Raw genomic sequence first — 16,247 nt, 5'->3', positions numbered from 1 at the left:
CCTCAGACCCAGGAGTCCAGGCCCCCAGCCCCTCCTCCCTCAGACCCAGGAATCTGCACCTCCCTAGCCTCCTCCCTCAGACCCAGGAGTCCAGGCTCCCAGCCCTCCTCCCTCAGACCCAGGAATTCAAACTCCCAAGTTCTCAGAGAGAGAGCCTACCCCCTTTCCCCGTCATGGCAAAAAATCCCCGAAGTCAGACCCAGGCACCCAAGTTCTAAGTCCCTTCGTCAAAAAGAGCACACATTCCCCTTAGAGCTATGTCCCCAGTCTTGCCACATCTGTTCTCATCTCTCTCTGTTTTGTTTTGTTAATCCTCACCTGAGGATGTTTTTCCCGTTGCTTTTTAGATAGAGGGAGACAGAGAGAGAAACGTCCATGTGTCATCGAATAATTGCCTCCCGCATGTCCCCCAAGATCAAGCCTGCAACCAAGGCATGTGCCCTTGACTGGGATCGAACCCAGGACCCTTCAGTACGAGGGCCGACGGTCTGTCCAATGAACCAAACAGGCTAGGGCTCATCCCTCTCTCTTTATTCCTCTCTGGGAGCCTTCTCCCAGAGTAACAGTGACTTCTGGTCTAAATCAAGCTGAGCAAGTTTAAGGCAGGCCCCTACCCTGAGCCCGTACCCTGAGCCCAGCCCTGGCTGGACAACGCTGAGCATGAAGCAGTAATCACTGCCCCCTGGGCTTTCAATCCAATGGGAGAGACAGACCCATCCCTGACAGTGGGGATCCAGAGTGGGCAGGGCTAGGATGGGGGAGCCCAGAGTGGGCAGCTGACCCAGCCTTGGAGGTCAAGGAGGGCTTCCAGGAGGAAGGGATGTCCAAGCTGAAACTGAAGGGATGAGCAGAAGGTATTCCAGCGTAAATGGAGCTGGAACTGTGCACCACAGATTTCGTTTCAAAGCAACAGAAGCCGCCTCTGGGGCAGAAAGGAAATTGATTGAGAGGAGTTGAGATCGATCGCTCACAGAATCCTGGAAGTGATTAGAGAACCCGAATTGGAAAGTGAGCAGCAACACCGGCCGCTGGCCTCAAACCATAGCCACAGTCACGCCACAGAACCGGTCTGATGAGGATATACTGGTGACTACTAGACACTTGTCACCTCACCTCTGCTGCCCCAGAAGCAGGCTGTGTCTGCTAGTTGTTGCTCAGAAAAAATGACACCAAAATTTATTGGCAAACAATAACCATTATTACCTCTCACTAGAGGCCCAGTGCACAAAAATCTGTGCACTCGGGGGGTCCCTCAGCCCGGCCTGTGCCCTCTCTCAGTCTGGGAACCCTCAGGGGGTGTCCACCTGCTGGCTTATGCCCGCTCCCTGGGGATCGGGCCTAAGCTGGCAGTCAGACATCCCTCTGGCAGCCCGGGAGCCCTTGGGGGATGTCCACTTGCCAGCGGGGAGCGGGCCTAAGCTGCAGTCCGACAGCCTTACCACTGCTGAGGAGGCGGGAGAGGCTCCCACCACCACTGCTGTACTGGCAGCCATCAGCCTGGCTTGTGGCTGAGCAGAGCTCCCCCTGTGGGAGCGCACTGACCACCAGGGGGCAGCTCCTGCATTGAGCATCTGCCTCCTGGTGGTCAGTGTGTGTCATAGTGACCAGTCATTCCCAGTCATTCTGCTGTTAGGGTCAATTTGCATATTATCCTTTTATTATATAGGGTAGAGGCCTGGTGCATGGGTAGGGGCCGGCTGGTTTGCCCTGAAGGGTGTCCTGGATCAGGGTGGGGGTCCCGCTGGGGTGCCTGGTGAGCCTGGGTGAGGGGCTGAGGGCTGTTTTCAGGCTGGCCAAGCCCCCCAGCGGGGACCTTCACCCCATGGGGGTGTGGCCAGCCTGGGTGAGGGGCTGAGGGCCGTTTTCAGGTTTTCCAAGCCCCCCCCTCCCCGCAACCTAAGCTCCCAGCCTCTCCTTTTTTTCTTTTTTTCTTTTTTCTGGGATTTATTTATCTTCTATAATTGAAACTTTGTAGCCTTGAGTGGAGCCCAGGTCTGGCCAGGGCAGGCGGGAAGCTTGGCTTCCTCCATCACCGGGGGCAACCCAAGCCTCCTTCCGCTCCAGCTCCATGGCCAAGCCATCTTAGTTGGGTTAGTTTGCATACTTGCTCCTAATTGGCTTGTGGGCATGGCTTGAGCATAGCAGAGGGATGGTTAATTTGCATGTTTCTCTTTTATTAGATAGGATGGGTGCTGTGGGCCAGGGTTTGAGTGGTTCTGGCTCAGGATGCAATCAAGTGGCGCTTGGGGCAGGGCAGTGGGGGGCTGCACAGGCCTCCCTCTGCGGTCTCAGACCTTTCCATGTGCTCTCACACTTGCTAGCTTGGGCTTCCCCACAACATGGCTGCCTCCAGGTAGTCAGACTGCTCATACGGTGGCTGAAGGCGTCTTGGACAGTATTTCAGTGATGTTGACTACATGGCTTTTCTACCTAATCTTGGGAGTCCTGTAGTGTGGTTTCTGCCATATTCTATTGATTACATGTGAGTCACACAACTGCACAAATGTAAGAGGAGGGGACATAGACCCCACTTCTTGGTGGGAAGAGCATCAAGGTCAGATGTTGGAAGAGCAGGTAGGGTGAGCGATGTTGTCGCAGCCATCTTTGGAAAATGGAATGTGTCCCAGCTGCCCTGGTGAGAGTAGAGTTCCCCAGTCCCTACTTCTTTGATGTGATTAGCTCCCGATTCCCAAGCAGAGTCGGGTTTGTCAAGGTCACCTGCACGCCAACAGACACAGAAAGGCAAACGTGTCCTTGTCGGCTTCAACAGAGGGCAACTGGCTCTCCGGCAGCAGACAATTTTTCTCACTGTGGAAAGAGGGTGCAGAGGCTAGCTAGGTAACCCCCAAGTCCTCCACAGTCCACCCCTTGGAACACTCACTCTCGATATGTACCCTTTGCTCTGTACTTCCGTTCTATTATCTAAACTCCCCGCACAGCTAACTCTTGTCCAACCAAAAATGCATTCACACTGCCTCCCCCCAGACAACGCACATTCTCAGTAGTTACCTTTTCCAGGTGCCAGTCTGGAATCATTGGGGAACAGCGCTTGTCCTTGAAATGTGTCTTCACCCCGTATTCCACGAGCTGTGAGCTCATTTTAAAGTTAACTGTCGTGCCCGGCTGACGTGGCTCAGTGGCTGAGTGTCAACCTATGAACCAGGAAGTCACGGTTGAATATCCTCAGTCAGGGCACATGATCCCCAGTGGGGGGCATGCAGGAGAAGCCGATCAATGATTCTCATCATTGGTGTTTCTATCTCTGCCTCTCCCTTCCTCTCAGAAATCAATAAAAATATTTATTTTTTAAAAAGTTAACCATCGCCCTAGCTGGTTTGACTCAGTGGATAGAGTGTCCGCCTGCGGACTGAAGGGTCCCAGGTTTGATTCCTGTCAAGGGCATATGCCTGTGTTGCAGGCTCAATCCCCAGTAGGGGGCGTGCAGGAGGCAGCGGATCAATGAGACTCTCTCATCATTGATGTTTCTATCTCTCCCTCTCCCTTTCTCTCTAAAATCAATTTAAAAATATTTTTTTAAAAAGAAAGTTAAGTCCTGGCTGCTTTGGCTGAGTGGATAGAGTGTTGGCCTAAGGACTAAAGGGTCCCAGGTTCAATTCTGGTCAAGGGCACATGCCTGGGTTGCAGGGTGCGCAGGCAGCCGATCAATGTTTCTCATCATTGATGTTTCAATCTCTCCCTCTCCCTTCTTCTCTGAAATCAATAAAAATATATTTTAAAAAAAAAAGTTTAACCGTCGTCACACATTGCATGTAAAAGAATGGATAAAGGTGGAGAAAAGATAAGGCTTGATCATTAAAATATATATGTGTGTGCACATGAAAGCACGGATGGAATTGGAAAATTAATTCACTGAATTTTTACTCAGCTTCTCACGCCAAGCACGTCCTGGGTGCTGTAAAAACTGAATAAAACCACTTACATAGATATGTGTCCGTGATACGTGGTCCAGAGATAAGAGAAATGAGGCTGGGAAGGCAGGAATGGCTATTTTAGGGAGGAGGGTCAGGGAAGCTCTGTGACTAGAGATCTGAAGCAAGTATGTGGGGAAAGAATGTCCCAGCGGCGGGGAAAGCATGTGCCAAGGCCCTGGGGCTGGAACGTGCCCGGTAGTGTGATCTGCGTCCAAGCCAAGAGAACAATACAGACGGTCCTCGGGTTACGTCGGACTCCACGTATGTCGTTCCGTGGTTATGTCACCATCTCCCATTTATTTATAAAAAGGGAAAAAAAAGTTCCGTCATTTCGACGTACGTACTTTATGTTTTTTATTATTTATTTACTGCAAGTAAAGGTCAGGAACTGTTATCTTTCTTTAAAAAATTTTTTTTATTGTTTCACTTCATTGCTGCTGTGTATATGCTCCATGTGAGTGACATATGTAGGTGCTTATGTAGGTAGGTTCCGACTTACGGAGAAAATCGCGTTATGTAGCGCCGTGGGAACAGATTTCCAATGTAACCCGAGGGCCTACTGTATGGCAAAAGCAGCGCTACTAGTAGCGATGGAAAAGAGAGAGGAGGAGTGAGTCAGGGAGGTAACAAGGACCTGTGAGCCAAGGAGTCAGCTCCTGCTTTTACTCAGTGAAAGGAGCCAGGGGAGGGTTCTGAGCTCGACTTACGTAAGTTGACTCACGTTTTAATGGCTGTTTTGTGGGAATAAATTGTAGGGGACAAGGACAGATGAGGTTATAGTACTAGTTTCTGCAAGTCTGTGGCTGGTATCATAAGTAACTTTGCTCCTTCAAACACAACCCATAGGAGCCCTTCCTCACCTAGGAACTCAGCTGGCTGGGCTCTTGAGGAAAGTGGAAGGGGGTGGCTGATGAGAGGCGCCTACCAGGGCCCAGCCCAAGCAGCAGGTGCCGGAGCCAGGGGGAGGAGCCGGGGAGGGGGTGCCTGGGGTCACACGGTGTGAGCTTGTCTGGGAGTGCGCCTGCGTTTGTCCATGAGCGCATTTGTAATGTCCGGCCTGGGTGGGGTCTGCACGTGAGCCTGTGTGCTCTGGAGTGTAAGCCTTGCAAACCTTCCCTGAGCGTCTGTTGTGCTTCTGGCCTTGTGTTGGGGACACAAAAGTGCCCACACAGCTCCGGGTCTTACTCTCATGGACTCATAGTCCAGTGGGGGAGACAGGCCTGTCCCAGACAGGGGCGACCCAGAGTGTGCAGGACTGCAGTTGGGGAGGCCCGGGGTGGGGGGGTGAGGGAGCTCAGAGGGGGGCCCTGACCCAGCGGGGTGGGGGGAGGAGGCAGGGAGGGCCTCCTGGAGGAGGGAATGGTGCGGCTGATACTGAAAGGTCACCTCTCCTGGTTTAACAATTGCTCTCCTGTATCGCGGATGGATAAAGGAGCTTTGCCCAGTCTGACTCCCAGGTGGACCTGTAACCTGAGCCTTCCCTCTGTGCCAGATGGGCAAAACCCAGTCTTCCTAGTGACCCCCCATTCTGACCAGTATCCAGGGCTCCATTTCTCCCTGGTAACCAGTGACCTCTCCTGACCGCTGACCCCTCAGCCAGCAGTCTGACCGGGCCCCGGGGGGAGCCTGGGCCCTCTGATCTGTGATCCTCAGTGTGACCTGTGACCCTTCCCTGGACCCATGGACATACTCCTCCCCCACCCTGCAGGTGCCCTGTCCTCCTCCCCTCTCCCACTCACCTGCTGCTGCCAGCCCGCTTCTCCTCCCCTCCCCCCTAGGTAGGGAGTGAAGGGAAGCAGGAGGCAGGAAGGGGGGTGGCATTCCTGGGATTCCCTGGATGGGGGAAGAGAGAGACGGCCCTACCGGGTTAGCTTAAGAGAGAGCACCTCACACACACACCCTGGGCAGACCTGCAGCTTGGAGACCATTAGTATGAGATTAAACTGAAAGGTTCCAGACCAGTGGGCAGACAGGAAAGCAGCCCAGAGCGCCGGCTCCAGGAGGGGCCTCCCAGGGCAAACTGGGAGAAGCAGTTCTAGGCCACTGGTCAGGCTGGGCGCCGCTGGTTGTGCTGAAAGCGGCCAGGGAGGGCCCCTGGTTGTGCTGGGTGACATGCACAGGCCCCTGGTCGGAGGGGGAGAGGGTCCGCGCTTGTGTGCGAAGGTCCCAGCACCGGCTGGACTGGTCTGGCAAGCCGCCCGCCGCGGGTCTGGGCTGCTGGTCCGCGTGAGCCGCAGCCTGGGGCTAGAGACAGAGGGAGCACCGCTCTGGGCAGAGCGCTGGGAGGTCCTCCCGGGGCAGTGGGAGGTCCTGGCCTGGCGCCCAGGTTTGGGGGGAACAGGGGGGCCGGGAGGGCGTGGCGTGGCTTGGGGCGGGGCCTCCTCCTCCCAGCCCGGCGGCGCCCGCCGCAGCTGGGGCTTAATCGCTGCTGCCTCCGCTGTGGACATGGAGCCCCCGGACGCCTGGGCCGAGATGCGCGGGGCCCCGCGGCTGCTGGTGCTCGCGCTCCTGCTGGGGGCGCACCCAGGTAGGCTGGGGCTGGGGCTGGTGGCAGGGTGCGATGGGGGCCCCCGGGGACTGAAGGGGAAAGGGACTTTTACCCACCCCAGGAAGCCAAACCTGGGGACCCCAGGAAGGAGGGGTATGGAGCATGGGGGGCGTCCGAGCAATGAGAGATCTGGGGGCAGCCGGGCAGAGGAGCTGGGGACCCCACAGCCCTGGTCAGAGACCACCCGGGAAGTCAGAGCCCCTCCCACTCCACCGCAGGAGCTGGGACCCCCCCCCCCCCCCCGCCCGCTGCGCCTGGATCTGGGTCCCGGGCCCCCTGCTCCCTCAGACCCAGGGGTCCAGCCCCTGGTGGCTGGCATGGCTTCCTCCCAGGGCCCAGGAGACCACAGCCCGGGGCGCCCCTCCTGAGCGTCTCAAGTTTTGAGAGGAGCGGAGTCCCATAGCTAGAGCCCAGGGATCAGGGCATCGGAGGGGTTCAGAGCCCAGACTCTGAAGAGCCCGCCTCCCTCGGGGAAGGGCCGGAGGCCAGCCCTGGACAGTGACAGTGAGCAAAGTGTTTCCTAGTGGCACTGCCCCTTCCTGGGCCCCAGTTTAGTCCGCACACCTGTGGGGAAGTGGGAGGGGAGCGGGCCCGCGGCTGGCAGCAGCGGGAGAGGAACTGGGGAAGAGAGGCGGTCCTGCCTTCCGCCCTCGCTCTCCGCTGCTCAGCCCCAGCCCAGGCAGCAGGCTGGCCCCGTGCCCCCTCCCCTGGGACAGGCCTGGGCCAGAGGTGGGTGCCTGGGAATCCAGGCCCCTGGCACAAGCATAGCAAAATAGTGGGTCTCCAGGGGCAGGGATGGGCCAGGCTGGGGGGGGGGGGGAAGTTCTAAGAAATGAGAGCTGATGCCAGGATGCCAGCCCAGAGGGTGAGAGAGCGTGGTTTCCTGATGAGAGCAGCTCTATCTGCCAGGATCTTGGGACAAGAGTCCAGGCCCAGCCACCTCCTCCCCTCAGACCCAGGAGTCCAGGCCCCCAGCCACCTCCTCCCCTCAGACCCAGGAGTCCAGGCCCCCAGCCCTCCTCCCTCAGACCCAGGAGTCCAGGCCCCCAGCCCCTCCTCCCTCAGACCCAGGAGTCCAGCCCCCCAGCCCCTCCCTCCTCCTGCAGGCCCCGAGATGTGGGGCCTCAATCCTATCCTGTTGTGAGGTGATGCACCTTACCCCTTCCCTGCTCTACCAAAGAGGCAGGGGGGCCACGGGCGAGTAGGGGGCTCTGGCGCCAGGCCGGGCATGTCTGAGCCAGCCTGTCCCTCCCACATTCCTGAAACCTGCCCAGCCCTGTCCCCCCCTCACCACCCCCACACACCCATCCGCCTCAGCTCCAGGCCCAGCCACAGCCCACACCCCACCTCAGCCCCCCACTTGGGAGGGAGAGGCCCCGAGGCTGAGAGAGACAGAGGCAGGGACGGCGGAACCAAGAGATGGAGCCCCAGGAGGAGAGACACAACACAGGCAGAGATGGAGACACTCCGCTCCCGTCACCGCGAGCCAGGCCCTGCGCAGGCTGTGCAGGCAACGGGATGAGCTGGCCCTGCCCTGGCCCTGCCCTGGCCCTGGCCCTGCCCTGGAAGGGTGTTTCGTGTAGAGCAGTGGCTCTCAACCTTCCTAATGCCACGACCCTTTAATACAGTTCCTCATGTTGTGGTGACCCCCAACCATAACATTATTTTCGTTGCTACTTCATAACTGTAATTTTGCTACTGTTATGAATCGTCATGTAAATATCTGATAGGCAGGATGTATTTTCACTGTTACAAAGTGAACATAATGAAAGCATAGTGATTAATCACAAAAACAATATGTAATTATATACGTGTTTTCCGATGGTCTTAGGCGACCCCTGTGAAAGGGTCGTTCGAGCCCCAAAGGGGCCGCGGCCCACAGGTTGAGAACCGCTGGCATGGTGGTAAAAGCAGGGACAGGTGCAGCGACACCCCAGGAGGACTGAATGGAGGCCACGGAGGCCTGTGTGGCCAGGGGAGGAGCCCTTAGCTCTGCAAGTGAAGGGAGAGCTGGAGGGAAATGCTGATGGGGTCTGAGCTCAGAGACACAGAGATGAGAGATGGAGGGAGGCTGGAGCAGCTGATCCTGGGGGGGAAGGGGGGGAGGGCTCTGTCCAGAGGGCTCTCCCGTCAGTGGCGGTGGCCAGAGCCCAGTCGCTGTCCCGCAGGCGTCCAGGCGGGAATGCAGGTGTCCGTGGCCCCGCTGGTGGAGGTGATGCGGGGGGAGACAGTCACCCTGGACTGCACCCCTTTGGGGGACCATAACCCATTCCTGCTGAAGTGGTTCCTGGTGAGTGCCTGGGGCTGGGGGCCGTGGGGGCCGTGGACGGGGACCTGAAAGTCAGCCCAGGGGGCTGCACCCATTCCTTCCTTCATCGGAATCCGAAGGGCCCTAAGAACACCACCTCGCTGCCTTTCCATTCGACCGCTGGGGAAACTGAGGCCCAGCAAGGAAAGGCATTCTTCAGGTTCAGCTGGTGCCGGGGCCCAGCTGAGACCAGTCCCCCCTTCAAAGTGCTGGCAAGAGAGAGAGAGAGAGAGAGAGAGAGAATCCAGAGACTGACACCAAGCACGCAGGACTGGGGGTGGGACTAACGAGAGAGAAAGAGGAGAGAAAATAAAAAGCAGGCAGAGGGTGGTAGCGGGAGAGAAGTGGGAACAGAGTGAGACGGAGAAAGAGAGAGGAAAAGGTGACAACAGATAGAGAACAGGGGCGGGAGGGCTGGAGAGAGAGAGAGAGGGACCGAGAGAGGTAACAACAGGAGGAGAGCCACCGAGCAGCAGAGAGGAAGGGACCTGGAGAGAGACAGACGCGGAAACGGGCAGCGGGCAGCCCTGAGCGGAGGCCCTCCCTGCCCACAGGTCGAACGCTCCGGGGCCCGCCACCTCCTCGCCGAGGCCCAGGTGCAGGGCCCCGAGGTGAAGCCCAGGGTGCACACCTCCCGGGGCCGCAGTCCCCAGTACCAGCTGCAAGGCCAGGGCCACCTGGTGCTGGTGGAGGCCCAGGTGACAGACGAGCATGACTACGTGTGCGTGGTGACGGCGGCAGCGGGCACTGCCGAGGCCACCTCCAAGCTCCAGGTGTTTGGTGAGTGTCTGTGGGCACTGGGCGGGGCAGGGTGTGGGGCAGGGGAGGGCCCGGGAAGGGGTTTCTGACAGTAACATCTCCCCCACAGTCAAGCCAGAGACCACCAAAGTCTTCCCCAACAAAGGGATACTGTCTGTGATGGACGACTCTGCCCAGGAGGTACCGTGGGGCGGCTTTGATTCCAGGGTCCTAGGGGAAGGCAGGCTGGGGGCGCCTAGAATCCTGGGTCGCAAGGTTGGAGGGGCGGGGCTGCCAGACCCCTGCATCCTGGGGGCGGGGGGTTGGAGGGGGAATGGGGGCCCAGAACCCTGGATCCGAGGGGGGAGAACTTCTAAGGGAACAGGGGACCCAGCGATCTGAGTCCTGGCTCAGACCCCGGGCCATGCCTGTGTCCGCCTCAGATCGCCACCTGCCACAGCCAAAATGGGAACCCGGCCCCCCAGATCAAGTGGTACCGGAACGGGCAGCCCCTGCAGGTGCCCATGGAGAGGAACTCAAGTGAGCGGGGCAGGAGCCTGGCTGGTGGTGGGTGGGTGGGTGGGTGGGTGGGGTGGGACCGGGGCTGGCTGACGCCCCTCCCTCCCTCCCTCCCTCCCTCCCACCCAGATAGCTACATGACCACCCGCACCGTGCGCGAGGCCTCCAACCTGCAGTCTCTCACCAGCACCCTGTACCTGCGGGTCCACAAGGAGGACCGGGAGGCTAGCTTCCACTGCTCCGCGTACTACAGCCTGCCCCGGGCCCAGCACGGCCACCTGGACAGCCCGCCCTTCAGCCTCACCCTGCACTGTGAGTCCACCCTGGCCCACCTCCCCGACCTTGGACTCCACACCTCACGGAGGCCGGACCCTCCAGCCAACCTTGACCGACACTCTGGCCCCCCCATTCCCCACCTTAGGCTGCAATACGACCTCAAGGAGTCACACGAGCTCCACCTGACCTCTGACCCCCACCCCATAGCACTCTGAACCCCTGGGAGTTTAACGACTAAACTCTGTACTGCATCCCCCTTTACCGAACTGGGGCCCCAAGTCTCATACTGACCTGTCCGCCCTGCCTTCCCCTCAGACCCCACGGAGCACGTGCAGTTCTGGGTGAGCCCGTCCACCACGGAGGGCTGGGTCCGCGAGGGCGACTCCGTCCAGCTGATCTGCCAGGGGGACGGCAACCCCACGCCCGAGTACATGTTCTATCGCCTGCAGGTGACTGACCCCGTTGCTCCTTTGGACCCTGACCTCTGTGACATACTGACCCGCACCGATTTCTAACCTTTCACCGGGTGGCCCTGGCGTAGCCAGGAGCCTGGCCAGTGACCCAAGAGCTAACCCGACCTCTGCCCCCTGACTTGAGGGGCTCTGACCTAACATGACCCTCACCTGGAGACCCGACCTACCGGGATGCCTGGCTCTGGCCTGGGGGACCCCTGACGTCGCAGGACCCCGCGGCACCGGGTGGCTCCTGAGCCGGTTCCTCATCCCTTGTCACCCAGGACAGGGAGGAGAAAGTGCTGAACACGAATCTTCACGGGAACTTTACCCTGGAGAGCGTGCAGCGGAACCAGAACGGGATCTACGGCTGCCGGGTGTTAGACTATGACGCTGCTGATGAGGCTGAGCTCTCCAAGACGCTGGAGCTGCGCGTGGCCTGTGAGAGCCCTGGAAGAACCTGGGGGGCGGTGGGGGGGGCCCTGGCACTGGCAGCCTCCTCCCCTTCACACCCCAGACCTGCCTCCAAACGCCTCCCTGCTTTGAGCCCAAACGCCTCCCTCCTCCCGGGGACCCAGCCCCAGTCCCCTCCAAACTCCCACACCGTCAGGCAGAGAGCCCTTTCCAAAGCACACACCTGGCCTGCCCCTGCTCCAGAACCTGCCATGGCTCCCCAGTGCCCTCTGGGAAAGCCCAGGTGTCTCACCGGGTCTTCAAGGCCCACCTGCTTGGTTTCACCTGTGGCCGACCCTTCTCCCCACCAAGGCATTTTCCTCCTCATACCCAAGCGTCTCTCATGCCCATGGTCACTCCTCATGCTTCTACCACCCATTTCTGACCCGTCTCTTGGGTCCGTCTTCTAAGAAGCCTCCTCAGACCCCTTGCCCCCCAGCCCTGTGCAAAGGCGCTGTTCCTCCTGGGCACTCCTTATGTCTCCTTTTCTGGAGCTAGACCCTGGGCCAGATGTTGGTGACACATCTGTGAACAAGTCCGCCCAGTCCCCACCTTCACAGAGCTCCTGGCCCAATAGGGGAGACGCAGGGCAAATGCTAAATAAGACGTTTTGGGGTAGCAATCCTACATCTGCAGGGACTCGCGCAGAATGATGGGGTAAGGAATTGGCTGGGCGAGCAAGGCATAGTTTGGGGGTGGGTGTTGGCAGGCTGCATCCCCAGGAAGCAGATTTTGCCGTGGAGATCTGAAGGCAGGAAGTTTATGAGGAGCGCCTTGGCACCCACGTCTACGAGGGGCGGGGAGGGGAAGGAAGCAGGACTGGGCAGAGGGAAAAGTTGGGCTGAAGTCTAAGAAGGCCTTGGTTGGCCCCACAGGGCACTTGGAAGCGGGGATGTTCCAAGTTGGGGCGAAGGGGCCTGGCTTTTGTACCCCCACATCAACTAGCCATTGACTATCGGGCTGCCTGAGGAAGGGGCATGACCTTGAGCAAGGGGCTCCGTGCAGCTGAGGCAGTTCCCGGAAAGGGCTGACAGCTGAGGGCTGACAGCTGACGTCCCTCTCAACAGCTGAAGGAGAGAGTGGAGTGGCCACACCAGGGGCTTCCAGCAGCCTCTCTGAGAAGGGGACGTTTGAGTAAGAAACCAGAGAGTGGAATCAGAAATGCCTGGAGGCCGAGGACGAGCACTCCAGGGAGAGGGAGCAGCAAGTGCAAAGGTCCTGAGGCCGGACCCAGCTTGGTGTGCTGGAGCAAAACAGGAAGAGAGCAGGGTAGCTGGCGCTGGGGGGGGGGGGGGGGGGCCAAGAAAGGAGGGTGGGAAATGAGGTCAAAGACGAGGGCAGGGGCCACACCGGGCGGACTTTCTGGCTTTGTCAGGGAACTTGGCCTCTAGGTCAAGGGTCCGGGGGAACCACTGCGGGATTTTAAGCAGAGGGAAGGGCTGGCCGGTGTGTTTTGAAAAGATCCTTCTAGCTGCTCAGGGGCCCAGAGTCCAGCCCAGCAGGGAGGCCAGTGAGGAGGTGACTGCAGTGGTCAAGGCAGTTGGACCTGGAGTTCAGAGATGCACAGAAGTAGGAAGATCCATTTCGGGGGGCAGAGCAGAGAAAGACTTGGTGAATGAACGGGCAGTGGGGAGGGGAAGGCAAGGGTTTGGGCGGAAAGTCAGAGAAGAAACACCTTGCGAGGTTGTCCGTTCTCCTTGGGCCCAAACGTCCGCTCTAGGGAAAGGGGCCCAGGTTAGACTCCTAGATTTGGGCTCGGGGTTTGGCCTGATGGCGGAGTGGAGAGTTCACAGAGATGGGGGATCAACGAGGAGCGCTTGGCATTCTCAGCTGACTATTGTGCATTCACGTCTGTACCCACAAAAGCCCTTGAGCGCCCCTAACCAACTTGGTGAGGGTCCCGGAAGGTGACCGTCTATACCCCCTCCAGACCTGGACCCCATTGAGCTCAGCCAGGAGGAGGAGCTTTCCTTACCGCTGGACAGCAACGTAGACATTACCTGCTCCGTGCAAGGCCTGCCCACCCCTGCTCTACGCTGGACCAAGGTGAGAGGGAAAGGAGACCCCAACTGTGGGACCCCCTCCCTCCCAACACCGCCTCCCCTTCTCTCACGGTCCACTGGCCTCTTCTCCCTCCCCCACCCTACAGGACGCAGTCCGCCTGGTGGATGGCCCCACGCTCTCACTCAGCTCCATCACCTTCAATTCTGCTGGCACCTACATATGCGAGGCCTATACGCCCACGGTCCCCCTCCTGAGTCGCACCCGGGTCCTCAAGCTGCTGGTTGAAGGTTTGGGGGTAGGGGCAGGCTGGGATGGGGACGATGGGGGTGCGCGGCCAGGACCACTGGGAAGGGACCATGGCTGGTCCTCTGTCTTCTACTCTATTCCTCTCCCCTCTCCCCTTCTCTCACTCGCTCTCCTCTTTCTCCACGGTGCCTCCTGCTCACGCCCTTCCTCCCCACCACCCACAGGGCAACCCGAGCTACAGCCGGAGGAGATTTCCCCCCAGGCAGAGGGCAGCAGGAGAGAAGGAGAAGAAGTCAGGCTGACCTGCTCTGCCCGCGGCTACCCAGAGCCCAAACTCACGTGGAGCGAAAAGGGCGACAGTGTAAGGGACCCTCGTCTCCACCCTCCGGGCCACAGGCACCCTCCCCAAGTTCCCAGGGGACACTGATGCAAGCATTATGTCCCCTCTCCTACTTCCTGAGGGACTGGACATCACCTCTGCCCTCACCCCAGCCCTGACCCAAGTCTCCACAGTCCACAGAGCCAGTCCCCGGCAGGCAGGGCTGGGTGAGCAGCTCCCTGACCCTGAAGTTGACCAACACCATGAGCCAACACGGCGTCTCCTGTGAGGCCTCCAACCCGCTTGGGAGCACCCGGCATGTCTTCCACTTCGGCCCTCGTGAGTGACCGCGGGGGTGGGACAGGACATGGGGCAGGCGGAGAGCTGCTGGCCGAACGCCCCTCTGTCTTGCCCCCCAGTGGCCCCCCAGACCTCGCAGGCCGGAGTCGCTGTCATGGCGGTGGCTGTCAGCGTAGGCCTCCTGCTCCTCGTCGTCGCTGCCTTCTATTGCATGAGACGCAAGGGGCGCCCCGGCTGCTGCCGAAAGGGGGAAAAGGCGGCTCCGTGAGTGACCTCGCAACCTCAGAACTGACCTCTGTAACCCAACCCCATCCCCAGGTCTAACTCTGACCTCAGCCCCAAACCCCACCCATACCCAACCTTAATAGCATCCTATCCTCAACTCCAAACCCAAATACAATGCCATCCCATCTCTAACCTCAAACCTCCTCCCTAGCCATCCCCTCCCCCATCTTCATCCCCAGCTACAACAGCCTCACCCAACCCACCATCATCCTCAAGGCCACCCTCAAGCCCCACTTAACACCGTCCCTAATCTCTCCAACCCCAAGCTCATCCCCACCTCCAATTCCAACCCGAATATAACCATCACCAAACCCAACGTAACCCCATGTGAATCCCAGTCTCCTCTCCAATCCTGATCTCATCCTCATCCCCACATCCAACCCCACCTCCTGTCCCAATCCCCCCTCATCCCCAAACCCATCCCATCTAACCTCCTCTCCAACCCCGACTATATCCCCATCTTCAACCTCAACATAACCATCCCATCTCCAACCTCCATCCCAACCACACCCCTAACTCCCTGAACTCTGTGAGCTCCGACTTCTTCCCCAATCCCAACCACATCCCAGCTCCAACCCACAACCAGCCCCAAACCCAGCTTCAACCACATCCCCATCCCCAAGGCCCCTCCACCCCACCTCATTCCCATTCCTAACACCAAACCCATCCCTGCTTCACCTCCTCTCCAACCCCAATCACATGGCCACCCTCAACTCCAATCCATAGCCATCCCCGAGCCTGCCCCAGGGCTGACCCCAACTACAACACCATCTCCACCCCCAGCAGCATCTTTGACCCTCGCCCCAACTCATCCCTCACCCCAATGCATTATCATCCCCAACCCATTCCCACCCACCCTCCGAGTCCTTCTCCATCCAATACAACCCCATCCCCACTGCCTTCCCAGCTGGGACGACCTCCAACATGTTGCCTCTTCTCCCCAGGCCGCCTGGGGAGCCAGAGCTGAGCCGTTCAGGGTCCCAGCGGCCTGAGCAGACAGGCCTTCTCATGGGAGGTGCCTCTGGAGGAGCCAGGCGTGTCAGTGGGGGCTTTGGAGATGAGGTGGGTGAGGGCCTGGGCACCCTGGTGAGGAGGGACCGGCTGGGGGTGGGGCAGCCTCCCTGGGCACCGGCTGACCTTTCCACTTTCTCCCCAGTGCTAAGCCTGAGGGCCTCCGAGAGGCAGTCATCGGACACAACCTGGAGTTGCAGGCATCAGAGAACCAGCCCTGCTCACGCTCTGCCCTCCCCCGCCTTCCCGGCCTGCCCTCTTCCCTCTCCGGCCCTCCCTTCCTTCCTCTGCAGGCTGGGCAGGGACCTACAGACACTGCTGGGAGGGAGGGAGGGTGCGCTCGCTCGCTCTCTCTCGTGGGTGGGAGGGGACCTTCCTCCAGGGAGTATGACTCTCCCAGGCCCCAGAATAGCTTCTGGACCCAAGCCCGGGGCCCGGCCTGGGACGAGGCTCCGAGGGTCGGCTAGCTGAGGCTATTTTTACCTCCTGCCTCCATTGCTCGTCCCCCACCTGACGTCCTGCTGTATAGTCTGACACTGGATCCCCACCCCTGCTCCGCCCCCTCATCATGGACACTGGAGTCTGGAATAAATGCTGTCTGTCACCTCGACACCATCCTGTGGCCAGAGCCTGCTCTGGGGGATGAGAGGGGAAGGGGCGCAGGTGATGCTCCCCTCCCCATGGCCCCGCAGCCCCCTCGCAAGACCTGGGAGAGATCTGACGTCATGGAGAAAGAAATGAGAGAGAGAGAGAGAGAGAGAGAGAGAGAGAGAGAGAGAGCAGAGGGTGACTCAGCTGGCCGAGGATGGAAGAAAGAGATGCCGGGGGTCTAGAGGGCACTGAGCTTGGCCCCTGA

At 59.4% G+C, this 16,247-nt stretch overlaps 1 protein-coding gene across 2 annotated transcripts; it reads left to right on the top strand.

Moving 5' to 3' along the window:
* Nucleotides 1-6,303: 6,303 nt before the first annotated feature.
* BCAM (basal cell adhesion molecule (Lutheran blood group)) lies at nucleotides 6,304-16,001 on the top strand. 2 transcript variants are annotated; one of them, XM_059666205.1, is made up of 15 exons: nucleotides 6,304-6,459; nucleotides 8,649-8,770; nucleotides 9,343-9,568; nucleotides 9,657-9,727; nucleotides 9,970-10,066; nucleotides 10,175-10,357; nucleotides 10,637-10,770; nucleotides 11,058-11,214; nucleotides 13,157-13,272; nucleotides 13,376-13,517; nucleotides 13,701-13,837; nucleotides 13,990-14,134; nucleotides 14,215-14,359; nucleotides 15,325-15,442; nucleotides 15,537-16,001. In XM_059666205.1, the coding sequence occupies exons 1-15, from the start codon at nucleotides 6,378-6,380 to the stop codon at nucleotides 15,540-15,542; spliced, it is 1,881 nt and encodes a 626-aa protein (XP_059522188.1). In that variant the 5' UTR covers nucleotides 6,304-6,377; the 3' UTR covers nucleotides 15,543-16,001. The 2 variants fall into 2 exon arrangements, with proteins under 2 accessions (XP_059522188.1, XP_059522189.1); XM_059666206.1 differs by having other exon boundaries at nucleotides 13,376-13,525; nucleotides 13,712-13,837.
* The last annotated feature ends 246 nt before the right edge of the window (nucleotides 16,002-16,247 follow it).

The sequence above is a fragment of the Myotis daubentonii genome, chromosome 15 (genome assembly GCF_963259705.1).
Source record: "Myotis daubentonii chromosome 15, mMyoDau2.1, whole genome shotgun sequence".
In the NCBI taxonomy this organism is placed as follows: Eukaryota; Metazoa; Chordata; class Mammalia; order Chiroptera; family Vespertilionidae; genus Myotis; species Myotis daubentonii.
This window is presented reverse-complemented; position numbering and strand designations above follow the sequence as displayed.